A 13,050-nucleotide genomic window follows, 5' to 3' on the forward strand; every position below is an offset into this window, starting at 1 on the left:
TCCTGCTTACTAAGGCCTGTATGTGTGCCCCCGGCACGGGTTTGTCCCACGTCTCGATCCCTTGTTTTGTTGCCCATTTTACTTAACATCCTGCTAACATTCTACTCCGTAATAAGTACTAATAAGTAGTAATAACAACTCTCAAACCACGTGATATAGTCAGGACTCAGGACTCAGGAGCGTGGCCTGATGATTATTGTGGCCCCTACAGATTTTTTTGAGAATCCCCTAGGTGGCAGCTAATTCGAGTTTGCCCTCCCTTTACCGATCTAATCTTTACTCTGTTCTGTGCCACCATGTGGGCCACAATATGTGCATTCGAGCCTGGTCATTTTGAAATATGAAAACGAGTTGGTGCTCTTTAAGAGGTTCCGATGGGTGGTGTCTAGTTTTTCGATTTTTGTTAAAAATATGCTCTCTTAACTGTAGGCCTTAGCTTATACTCTGTTATCGTCATTATATCAAACTATAGTGCGATACTTGTTTATATTGTATTACTACTAGGATAAACATAGAACCCTTCTATAGATGATAAGAATATTCGCTCTACAATGCGTTAAGTTATTTTACTTTATCAATCAAAAAGAGACTTCTTCCCTACCGCTGATATTACAGTCCTAGATTTAATCTATATTAAGATCTAGTTAACGTATCCCGTAAGCGAGCCGCACATGTAAGCGGGCCGCACACCTACCCATCAACTAGACTTCTCCAAAACCCAATTTGGGTCCAAGGGTTGGACCCAAGACCCAACCCACCTGGGTCTTGGGTCCAGCACCTAAAAACCCAACCCAACCCAAGACCCAAGCTGGGTACCCATTGGGTACCCAGGAAAACCCAATTTTGCATAAAAAAGAGGTCTTGGCATGTATAACTCTGCTCAGTCATCAATTTAAAATACTGTTTTTTACATGTGTTTTGCATTCGTTTTAGTTTATATGTTAGAGTCTCTATGAGTCTATACCCTTGCATGTAGCTACTATACCTTTACATGTAGCAGCATTACATCTTAGAAATAGATGTTAGAGAGTAAGTTGATTACTAGTAATAATAATAGATTTCTTATTTGAAAATAATATTAACATTCAGAAGGAAAAATTATTATAAAATATTATATTATATGGATGGAGGATGTAGGGTGTAGAAATTGATATTTAGTAAATGTTGTAGGAAATATATATTTACATGCTGCAGAGGTAGTGCATCTTTTACATGTATGCCCTACAAAAGTGTTACTTTTTATTTTTAAGCTAATTTAGTATTTCTTAATATTAAATTGAATCTTTAGTTCTATAGTATTTTAACTTAATATTTACTAAATTGAAGAAGACAGTATTCATAAAATAAACGGGTAAAGTAGGGATTCTAAGGAAGCAGCTGGAAGCCTGGGTAAAATTTTTTAGAAGACTTTTAGTAGACTTGGGTTGGGATTGGGTACTTCTTGGGTTTTCATGGGTAATTCTTGGGTTTTCATGGGTTTTTGTGGGTCTTTCGTGGGTTTTTGTGGGTTTTCATGGGTTTTCATGGGTTTTCATGGGTTTTCATGGGTTTTTTATGGGTTTTCTTGGGCTCTTCTTGGGCTCTTCTTGGGCTCTTCTTGGGCTCTTCTTGGGTTTTTGTGGGTTTTTATGGGTTTAAAATTAAAGATATGTGTTATTAGGTATTTATTTATTTCTAATCTTTAATCTTCTATATTTCCTACCTTCTCCTTTATACCCTCATCCTTACACTTATCATTCTTTTATGATTTACCTACCCTTGATACTTACTTACTATTCTTCTTCTACATTTCCCACCCTACCCTTACACTTATTATTCTTTCATGATTTTCATTTAACCTCATGTCCCAAAGCCAAAATTCCAGTTTCCAATCACCTCTCTACCTATCATCATCATTAGGTTATGATGAAGAAGAGTTAGAGACTACTATTCTCCCTTTTTTTTAGACTATCTCAAGCCCACCTAACTCTCTTACTATTTAACTACCTAGTACCCAGACCATACTCCCAAGCTTTGATAGGCATACATTCCTCCGGCCAGATACACCTCCTCCTCCTCCTCTACCGTTTATCCGCGTTGGACCCGACCGAAGAAAATCCTATTTCCTCTACAATATGGTAGAGCATACTGAGTGGGTTGACTGGTGGCTACAAACTGACTATGGGAGGAAAAGTAAGATCCACTAGGAAGCAGCCCGCCAGGCCCCAATTTGGAATAACTTCCATCAGGTTGCCCAAATCACAGATGGTGCACCAAAGGTTATGTGTAAGCGGTGTAGCAAGGTTCTTGAACATGCTCACTCTGCCTGTCAAAATGGCTACCAAGGCACATCAACCATGGCTAAACACCTAAAAACTGCAAAATGCCAAAACTCTATGAGGCGGAAGGAGAATATTACTGGTTTCCTTATAAGCAAGGTACGTTTTAATGGTGGTGAGATACACAGAGTTGGTGTTTTGGGCGCAAAAAAAAAACTCTAGCTGAGATAGTATTTTATGCACAAAAGAGAAGCTTAATCAGTAGGAAACTAGCTTAACTACTAAGACAGTAACTAACTATTTAATTAATTTTATTTCACTAGGAAGATGAGCCATCTACTACTCCTGCTCTTGCTCCTTTCTCACAGCTAGGCTGGGAGGAAGAAATCTTACAATTTCTTACTATCAACCGGCTTCCATTCCACCTTATTGAGCATCCAACCTTTCATAGTCTGATTCATAAGGCTCGCTCTTCACCATTACCTCCAACCATCCCGTCTGCAAATACAATTCGTCGGCGACTACAAGATCTAGTTGCAGACCGCCAGAGATCCATTCTTAACCTCCTACCGCCCAGCTCAAAAGTTTCAATTGCGCTGGACTGCTGGACTTCTCCGTTTTCGCAAGCATTTATGGCCGTTACTGGCTATTTTATTGATGCAGATTGGACCTATCGGGAGGTGCTTCTTGGTTTTAAACCACTCTCTGGGTCACACTCTGGTATAAGTCTTAGTAGTGTTCTTCTCAACATACTCCAAGAGCATCAGATTACAGACAGAGTTCTTGGAGTTACAACTGATAATGCATCAAATAATAAGGTACCCTCCATCTCCATCTCCATCTCCATCTCCATCTCCATCTCCATCTCCATCTCCATCTCTATCTCCATCTCTATCTCCATCTCTATCCTTAAGGCTACTACTAATAATATACTATATAATTAGACCATGATTGATGCAATTCAACAAGCCCTACCTGAGAATCTTAGCATTACCCGGATACCTTGCCTTGCCCATGTTATTCAGCTTAGCCTTAACCAGCTTCTGGATCGCCTAAAGGCAGCCCCTTTAAATGAGACTACCCAAACTAAATAGACTGAGAAACAATCAACCCTTGCTAAGGATAATTTAAAGCGCCAGAAGTGTGAGATCTCTGTTACCTTGAATAAGGTACGCTACCTTGCAATCTACATTCATGCAAGCCCCCAACGCCGTGAAACATTCATCAATCTTCAAACAGAGGAACCAAAGGTTATTCCAATACAAGATGTACGGACTCGGTGGAATTCAACCTTCCTAATGCTTCGCCGAGCTAAGAGGCTTCGTGATTTTTTCCTCCCATTTTGCCTGGAATATGACTGTAAAGAAATGCTTTTAACTCCAGAGGAGTGGCGCCAAATCGATTACCTGCTCTATCTCACTGAGCCCTTCTTTGAATATACGACTGAGCTATCGAAGACACGAGATGTAACCATACATCTTATATTCAAGCTTTATAATGCATTATTTTTGCATCTTGAAAAGTCCATGGCGCAGCTTAGGCAGAAGCGGGTTCCATGGAAAAGGCACATACTTCAGTGCCTTGAAGCTAGCCGATTAAAGCTTGATGAGTACTACACACAGACAGATAGTATTCCAGGGCACATATATGCAGTTGGTACAATGCTAGCTCCTGACAGCCGGTTCCAGTTTTTCCAATCAGATGACTGGGATGGGTCCTGGCGACTTAAGTACCGGAGTGCATTCCAGACAGCTCTTACTCCCTACCAAGAGCACCAAGAGCATCTTTCTCATACGTCAGACACAGGAAGCTCCCTACCTACACCAAAGCTAAGCTTAAAGCTTAATAAGATATTAAACAAAAGCAAACCGAAGACAAGGCTAGCTAAAGATGAAATGACACAATATCTTGATGGTGGTATGTTTGAATTATCAGTATTCTAATATCATACTACCTATATCTATACATACTAACTACCCCTACCTTAGACACTGTTGAGACTGAGCCTCTTCAATTCTGGAGAGAGCACCAAGGACGTTTCCCTATAATCTCTGCACTTGCACGGGATGTTCTCTCAATCCCAGCAACAGGTGCTGGTGTAGAGCGGCTATTCAACACTGCCCGGGATATCTGCCATTATCGCCGTGGTCGTATGAAGTCTGAAACAATTGAGGAGCTGATGCTGTTTCTCTGTGCTTCAAGGTTTGACCTTGAAGGGCAGCAGAGGAAAGAACTTCAGCTATTCTTTTCCTTAGATGAGATTGAAGCAGAAAGGGAGTAATGTGACGAGAGGCTAGATGAGCTTGATGGAGGTGGTATAAGTGATCGTGAGGAGGCTGAGGAGGAGGCTGAGGAGGAGGCTGAGGAGGAGGAGGTACTACAGCTACCAGAGATGAGTACTCAGCTACGAACATCGGGAAGGAAGCGAAAGAACAGGGAGGATGATGGATATGAGCATTACTAAGTTTAAAAAACAACCATGAGGATGAGGATATATATCATCATGAGGATGAAACCAACATGTAAGTTTACATCTACAAGCCACCTACAAGCTATCTTTGTGCACAAAACCTCACCTCTCCATCTGAGCCTCACCTCCCTCCCCCCCCCTATGCCTAAAAGCAGCTACCTACGATATGGTAGAGCTATCTTTGTGCACAAAACCTCACCTCTCCATCTGAGCCTCAGCTCCCTCCCCCCCCTATGCCTAAAAGCAGCTACCTACGATATGGTAGAGATATGTTTTTGTGCACAAAGCTAACTTAGAAGTACATTCAATCATCTTTCATTTGATCTTTTTTAATTAATGTTTCATCTATTTCATCTATTCCATCTATTTAATCCGCTTGCTAACTACTCTACTAGCTAGCCTTTTTACAAAGACTACTTTCTTTGTCTACTTTCTTTGTTATTTCCTAGTCTCTTCTCCCCCTCACCCCTCATCCCTTCTTTTTCTTTTCATCCTCCTTAACTACTCAGTTTCCATCACTTATCATTCAACATTTATCATATTAATCGTGTCTGCTGTGTCTATCATAATGGACACCCTAGCTGAGGGAACTGGGACCCTCCAAGTCTCATTCAAGAGCACACTTGATCTTTGTGGACAGCCAGTAAGGTCTATGGAAGAAGCTCTTGAGGTAATGAAGACGCTTGCCCCAGAAGAGGTCTATCCAGCTGCGCTTAGAATCCAGGACCACGCCCACTCATTCCTTAGCGAAGCAGTTAAGTCTCTAGAGAAGCTGCACGATTTCATCGAACAAGGCGAGTTTTGGAGAGAGCATGAAGAGAATGTGGAGGCATTCCACGACTCATGGAAAATCACGCGTGACGCGGTTAGAAGCCAGCAGGGTGTGGCCCGATTCAACGACAACCTCCTGCTACGTGCGAAGACACAGTGGGGTGAGGGCCAGGCGAATGCTCTTTTTCTCCGCATCAAAGGTGACACAATGAAGCGAAAAATCAGCAAATTCCTCACAAGCGGCATATCCTATGAGCATACACGAGCATCCATCAACAATGCATATGTGGCACGGAGGTCTACTCGCAAACGTGGAATTCGGCAAGAAAGCCGAATCATGCAGGCTGATCTAACCAATGCCTTCTTAAGCCAAGACACTACGCCCTTAGACCATAGTGTCTTACAAGGCTTGGAGCTAGGAATTGACATAGATGGGTTTGTGTGTCCAAGTATAGGTATGTATTCTTACCTATGAGCCTAGTCTAAAAGATGTGGTTTTAACCTTTAACCTTTAATCTTTACTAGGCTTGGTCTCTGAGGCGCCTACTACCCAGCCACCTACTCCTAAGAAACAACAAAAGAATAGCTGCCAAGAAGAAGATGATGATGATGATGATGAAGAAGAAGAAGGCCATTCTAGCAGCCAGGCTAAGGATAAGGAAGATCACAACAACAGCAGCAGTGGCAACAGCAATGATGAAAATGGCGACAGCGACAGCAATAGCAATAGTGATAGCAATAGCAATAGTGATAGCAACAGCGATGGTGATAGTGAAGGTAGTGGTGATGCCGATGATGATTTTCAACCTCACCCACGGAAACGAGCTAAGCACACAACACCACCTATGTCTACATGTGGCTGTCCTCTCACAAAGGCTGCTCTCCAGCGTTTAATACCAGCTAAGAAAAATGTTGTACTTCCCACAGATACATTGAAGAAACAGGCTCTCAGAAAAATTGGCCGAGAAACTAGCAGCCCTAACGAATCCCACACCTTACGCTTATGCCCCGAACACACACATGCTCTCTGCAGGCAGCTAGGTATCTACCATCGTTTTGCTATTACTCAGGCTCATAGACGGCTTCTCTACCTTTACAAGAAGCTAGATTCATGGGACTCCGTGAGGCAGCAGCACCCTTCTTGGTTCAAAGGCAGCATTGGAAATCTTCAGTCTGGCTGGCGCTTTGAGGCCACTGCCCTACCACTAAGGCCAAAGGTTTCCAAACCAACCCAGATGTCATCCTTTACCTTTATGAAGCTATATAAACGATGCTTTGGCAAGGCCCCGCCCCCTGAAGCTATACATATGGACCAGCAAATGAAGAAGGATGGTAGTGTGGTAGTCACTGGGCTCTTTAGTTGGCTAACAGAAGACCTTGACGGCCAGCATCCTGGTGGTATCCTGCCTATGATCTTACAGGAGTTTGATATGTATGACTGGCATTACCGTGCCCGTCCTGGAAAACCTCGAATTGGCTGGGCCCGGAACATGTGGTTTAGCTTGGTCCAGCAGCTTGTCCGGCAAGACCCTGCTTATTATGCATTCTATGTGTTCTTTCGGCCAGACCATGCTTGGCGACTAATCTCCTTTCCTTATTACACCAAGAGCACCTATCCTGGGGAATCTACGTTTTTTCGTCATATTGATGTGAATATCGCTGATTTCGTACGTACTGGACGTGGTCAGAATGCTTTACAAGGTAGTCTTGCACTATCTGTGGAGGATGACAACAACTGTACAGAGATGCTCCTTGGTATGCATCGGGATATCAGAGAATGGAATGACCGCCTTCGTCTCCGAGGCTATACAAAAGATGGCTATGTACAACAGATTCAGCCTACAATGTGGACTAAAGATGATGAGGACCACTTTGGCTACACGTGGTCTAAACAGAAGTGTACTATTGGAGATGTGCGCCTTAGCCTACCTGGCCTGCCACACGGCTCTACTGGCCCTGCTACTTCACGTCGCCTCAATATCCTACCTTGGTTTGTGGGTATTGGAGAAGACCACCAGACATTAGATGTGGCTGAGTCAGGAACTTGGGGTGACCTGTCTCACTGCCACCGCAGTTTTTACTCTGGCACTAAGACCCCTTCAGGCTTGCCCAATAGCACTTTTGGAGGGCGTATGGACCAGATTTTCCCAGCAACTGTACGCCTTGGGCGGCTGGGTGCAATTTCAGATGCACTAGTTGGGCAGGTGCGCTGGGACGAGGTGGATGTACGAGAAGAGCTTGACATTTTATTTGGAGATGACGATGTGGCTGCTTGGGGTTTTATACAGAGGTGGCGGAAACACGCTCAGCAGCTATACATTGCTGCCTTTGAGAAGCTAGTTCTAACAGAACGTGCTGCGTTTGGGGCTAACTCCTTCTTCGAGCGTACCCAGCTTGGCCTTGATGTTACCCCTGTGTTTATTAAGGGTGGTTTTTACTGGTCTAGGTTTCAGGATGAGCACGAGCACGAGCACGAGCATGAGCATGAAGAATGAGGAATGAGGATGAGGGTCAGATGCTACAGAGGTAAATTTTGTGCACAAAAGCCTGTTAGTTTTTAATAGGAGCCTAGGAGACAGCTAGTATTGGCAGCCCACAAACTATTTTTTGTGCACAAAACCCTATGCTTCAGACGAATCCTACCTTACTTTGTAGGAGGTAGAAGAGAAAGGACAGACCAGGCAGGACGAGAAAATGGATAGAATGGTAGATTAAGGAGATTGAGTTAAGAATTGATTGAGCTAGTTAAAAAACGCTTTTCTTTGCTAGTTTCTAAAAAGCTGTAGCCGCAGTACCCAAAGGTCTGTAAGGGGAATACCCAAAAATACAACGCCAAGATGCATAATTTATGCTACAGCAAAATCTTGGCATGTTTGCTATGTTTGGGACCCAATTGGGTACCTATGGGTTGGGTTGGGTCCAAGGAAAAAACCCAAAACCCAGGCTTGGGTCTAAGTTTTGGAGCCAAACCCAACCCAATGTTGGGTTGGGTTGGGTTGGGTCTTGGGTCCATTGGGTTTTGGAGAAGTCTACCATCAACTAACATATATTATATACAATCATTCAACCAACAACAGAGATATTTAATTAGAACGACTTCTATCTTAGTTAGTACATGTGTTTCTCTTATGTCCAATATTGCCGCAATTTGTACACTTTGGCAGCGCTCTCCCAGTAGCCGATTTCCGCGCTTCCCGCCGCTCTACATCCACCACCTGCTCTGCTTCTACTACCTCTCTCTCTGTCTGTATACGCTGGCTTGCCTCGCTCACAGTCATTCCACCCTTATTAGCCATCTGCCTATGAGGTAGGGCACGCTTACGTGCCTGCCGCCCATTCTCAGCGCGTAATTGCTCAATTTCATGAGCGAGAAATGCGCCGTTATGCATAGCAATCTCACATCCCTTAATCAGCTGCTCAAGCGCTTCTTTAGCTGGGCTGGGAGGTGTATATGACCTCTGTTTTAACAGCCTTTTGATTGATGAAGCCTGTCGTCGGATATCGGTAGGCTTATATGGTGTATGGGGGGGTAAAGTTGCTGCTTCCACTGCTAGGGGGTGGTGTAGGTGTACGTAGCTTTATATCAAGCTTCTCAAGCACCCGCTGTGAGCTAAGCGGGATTAAGCCAGCTGCTAAGAAGCTATTTGAAATTGTAGCTGGCTTATAAGCTTGGTCCCGGGTAGATAGGTATATAGCAAGAAAATCAAGCTTATCAATGTGGTGTGTGCCATATCGAAGCTTCTGCTGGATAGCCTGCCCATAGATATGCTTTATCACACCAAAACACCCAACATCAAGAGGTTGAAGAAGATAGGAAGAATGGGCTGGCATACATAATGGTAGAACATGGTTTTCCTCGCATATTTGATCAAATTCAGGTGTCAAGTGGCTGCCATGACCATCCATAATTAAAAGCCGCCACTTTCCATACACACGTGTATTTGTATATGGTAAAAAGTGATTCCGGAGCCAATTCAATGTGATTTGATTGGTAGTCCAGCCATTATCACTAACATCTAATTGCCAATCAGATGGTAGGTTTTCAGCCGAAAACCAGGCTTGGTTAAACATCTTTGCTTTAAAGATGATATATGGTGGCAGTGCCCATCCACAACTGTTGATTGTCTCAATAGCAGTAACCCATTCACAATTTCCAGATGTAAGAAGGTGTCTTCTTCCATAGTACTCAGCATGTGTAACAACATAGGATGTACTTGTCATACCTATAGCAAAGCCAGTCTTATCAAAGTTATAAATATCCTCATTAAGGATACCATATATAAGAATAGCTTGCTGCATACGGTTAAACCACTCCGTTATAGTAGCTGGATCTTCACATAAAGCACGCTTATATTCATATCGACGTGATAGACGTGTCGCAAGCTCAGGTATCCGTTAGATATAATTATATACCCATTTGGTCCCAACTGTCTGCGGGGTGGTCTCTCCACGCTTTGCAAGTAATAAATTTGCCATCTCTCGTACCATAGACTGTGTAGGTGCTGCCCCACGTGTATCCATAGAGAGTATCCATTTCTGAAGTGATTCCTCTTCTAATTGGGTCAATTTATGACTATTTGCGCGTGTGGTTGATCGGGGTGTCGCGCCGTTACAGCGGTCGCGTAGGGTAGATACAGCGACGTCATATAGGCGCGCAGCACGTCTGAGCGTCAAATTTTTGTCATTTTTCATAGCTTGTATAGCAAGTAAAAGCTTTCCTTCTCGGCTATCTGATTTTTCGGCCAAGACAGCGTGCTTTGGTGGCATGGTTGCTGGTTGAAGATCGCGAGTTGTGTTTCGCGGCCGGAAAGTTGGTAGGTGTGCGGCCCGCTTACATGTGCGGCTCGCTTACGGGATACGTTAAGTTTTATGATTATATAATACATTATATAAAATCTCTTTTTTTCTAGGGTTTTTATAACTTTGATTATAGAAAGTAGGTTTTCTCTAGGTGTCTCTATCTATTCTTATTCTATAAAACTTGATATTGATAGGTCCTTCAGATGTTAGTATCAAGTAGGGATTATTTCAATGTCACAAAATATGAATATTAATAGTGATTCCGAGGGGTTAATTTACTAAGAAATGAAGGGGCTACACTAAAAACAGCCATTAATATATATATAAAAAAGGATGAATCAGCAAATTATCCATCCAGAAAGGGTAACTCTTGGCAGTTTTATGCATTGGCGGTCCCCCGTAGTGCGGTCCTGTCCATGTCAAAAAAAGACCAAAGACCGCCGGTCTGGTCCCCAGTCCCAAAAATTAGGACCGGGACCGGACCATTGAGAGGCCTAATCCTTAGTCTCTCGTCCCTTGGCGCAGACCCCAAGTATAGCTTGACTAGGCACACTAACTGGCATAGCCCAACAAGAGTCTAGCCTATAGACCAAAGCTTGTGTAAAGCCTTACGACGGTAACGGTACGGTTGCGACTGAGACTTGAGGACGAGCCCCGACGTACGTATATAGACCCTATGAGCGATACTCACTATGACCAGTTAGCGGTGCGTAACAAGCTATTAAATTAAAATTCATCAATATTAACTAGGATACATAAAAAAGACTCTGTAGTTAATCCTTCACTTCGATCAATTTCCGTTAAACCTTACCTAGATAGAGCGACTAGACCTCGCCATGACCCGCAGGTGACCAGCGACCCTCCAAAATGCGGGCGACGGGTCCTAACCTCCTACCCATGGGTGAGCAAACAAGACAAACAATAGTTTATACACCTTTGTGATATTCGCCCCAAGATTACCATGTATCTTTCCTTGCTTACATCATGTTACTGTTATGATCGCACATCACCTGATGTCATCATGTTTGATTGTATATAAACTACTGTTATTCTATACTTAATCAAACATGCACTTTTACCTCCTAAGATCTCAAATGAAAAGTCGACTTTTTAAGGTATTAACCAGTATTTAAAACCGGAGTTACAGTTCCAAATTTACAGTACTACAGTATACATTTGAATTGTGTTTTGATTTGGGTCCACTCGAGGACTAGGTGATGCACATGACCGAGTTCCTTTCTATAGATCTGGCCTTTAAGACCCACCGGTAGTTGCGGCCCTCAATTTACTGTCTGCAGGCATAATTTGATAGTAAACCCTTAAAAGCGCTGTGAAAATCAACAATTTACATTGTCATCGCACTAACACATACTTATCGTCTGAATATATATATTATCTCATTCTTTTTGATTTTATTAGGAATAAGACGTAAGTTTGTGAGGGCCTTTAAGATTAGATGCTAAGGTTTACCCTTAATCGGGAATAGCGGTAGATTATATTGATGAAATACCGTGGAATATTAAATGCCCATACATACAAACAACATAAACGCCAAGGTGTGAAACCGATCTGGCTTGGTTAGGGCGACCGCGCTTTGCTAATCTTCCAACTATATTGTACTCTCTAAGGCATCATCACTACTCGACAAAGCTGACCGAACATTATAGGACCCAACACGTTAATTTCCACTCCTATCTATCTTCTAGCGCGTGCTTACTACCTCTTCTATTATCCTCGGTCGCTCTTAGACCTCGCCATGACCCTCAAACTGGTCCAACCTCAGGGACTCTCACCCGACCCTTACCCGCAGAGGGCTGCTCATGGCTCACCCGCACTCACCCTCACTCACCCGTTTTGCATAATTATTTCTAACCTTTCCTAATTAGGATGGATAAAATTGTTGACTCATATACATAAATTATAACAAATTACATACAAAAAAGGGTGAGATCTTAGGAGGTAAAAGTGCATGTTTGATTAAGTATAGAATAACAGTAGTTTATATACAATCAAACATGATGACATCAGGTGATGTGCGATCATAACAGTAACATGATGTAAGCAAGGAAAGATACATGGTAATCTTGGGGCGAATATCACACATTGATGCCCGTTAAATAAATATTTATACCAGTGCCTTGGTAGTGGGGCCCGAGAAATAAAAGCTACCTGTAGGGAGGAAGCTGATTTCGCTATCGACTGTATTATAACGATGAAAATGGATGCAGCACTTCCAGGAAAACACACTTGACAGCTGTATGATCGCCTATTGTGGAAAGAAGCAAGCGTGCTGCCTCAACTCCGGACTGGCATGGCCAGACTCGATGGATATCTCTATCGAATCAACGCGGCAGAGACGGATCGGTGTGCATGTGAAGAAGCGAAAGAGACCGTGGAGCACTTCCTTTTTCGATGTCGGAAGTGGACTGCTCACCGAAAGGAACTGCTACAATGTACCAACACTCACCGAGGAAACCTGTCCTTCTTCCTGGGAGGGAAATCGCCTTCTGATGATCAGAAGTGGACGCCAAACCTAGAGGCAGTACGGGCTTCAATACGATTCGCTATCGCGACGGCCCGACTTGAGGCCACTTAACCATGCCGACGAACATTAATCACCCCCTTTTCCGATCTAGCTCACCTACCACCTCGTGCTACAGATGGTAGACGCGCTTCAACTGCCGAAGATAGGAAGTTGAACACTTGGAGAAGTGCCTTCAAGCCAGCCTACTAACAAAATTACTAACACGC

The 13,050-nt window shown here is 43.2% G+C and overlaps 3 protein-coding genes across 3 annotated transcripts; all 3 read left to right on the forward strand.

Annotated features, from left to right (window-relative positions):
* Positions 1–1,841: 1,841 nt before the first annotated feature.
* Positions 1,842–3,202, forward strand: N7483_011578 (zinc finger BED domain-containing protein; the record flags this gene model as incomplete). The annotated part of the gene is made up of 4 exons (XM_057095005.1): positions 1,842–1,915; positions 1,991–2,172; positions 2,194–2,417; positions 2,582–3,202. The coding sequence occupies 4 exons, from the start codon at positions 1,842–1,844 to the stop codon at positions 3,200–3,202; spliced, it is 1,101 nt and encodes a 366-aa protein (XP_056940976.1).
* A 354-nt stretch (positions 3,203–3,556) lies between these two features.
* N7483_011579 (hAT family dimerization domain-containing protein) lies at positions 3,557–4,722 on the forward strand (the record flags this gene model as incomplete). Its single annotated transcript, XM_057095006.1, is given in 3 exon segments — positions 3,557–4,175; positions 4,247–4,535; positions 4,551–4,722. 3 exon segments carry the CDS (start codon positions 3,557–3,559, stop codon positions 4,720–4,722), a joined length of 1,080 nt encoding a protein of 359 aa, XP_056940977.1.
* Positions 4,723–5,296: 574 nt separating this feature from the next.
* On the forward strand, positions 5,297–7,994 carry N7483_011580 (uncharacterized protein; the record flags this gene model as incomplete). Its single annotated transcript, XM_057095007.1, has 2 exons — positions 5,297–5,954; positions 6,025–7,994. The coding sequence occupies 2 exons, from the start codon at positions 5,297–5,299 to the stop codon at positions 7,992–7,994; spliced, it is 2,628 nt and encodes an 875-aa protein (XP_056940978.1).
* Between the last annotated feature and the right edge of the window lie 5,056 nt (positions 7,995–13,050).

The sequence above is a fragment of the Penicillium malachiteum genome (assembly GCF_028827825.1).
Source record: "Penicillium malachiteum strain IBT 17515 chromosome Unknown utg000005l:1.0-9002435.0:326005.0-9005861.0, whole genome shotgun sequence".
Lineage (NCBI taxonomy): Eukaryota > Fungi > Ascomycota > Eurotiomycetes > Eurotiales > Aspergillaceae > Penicillium > Penicillium malachiteum.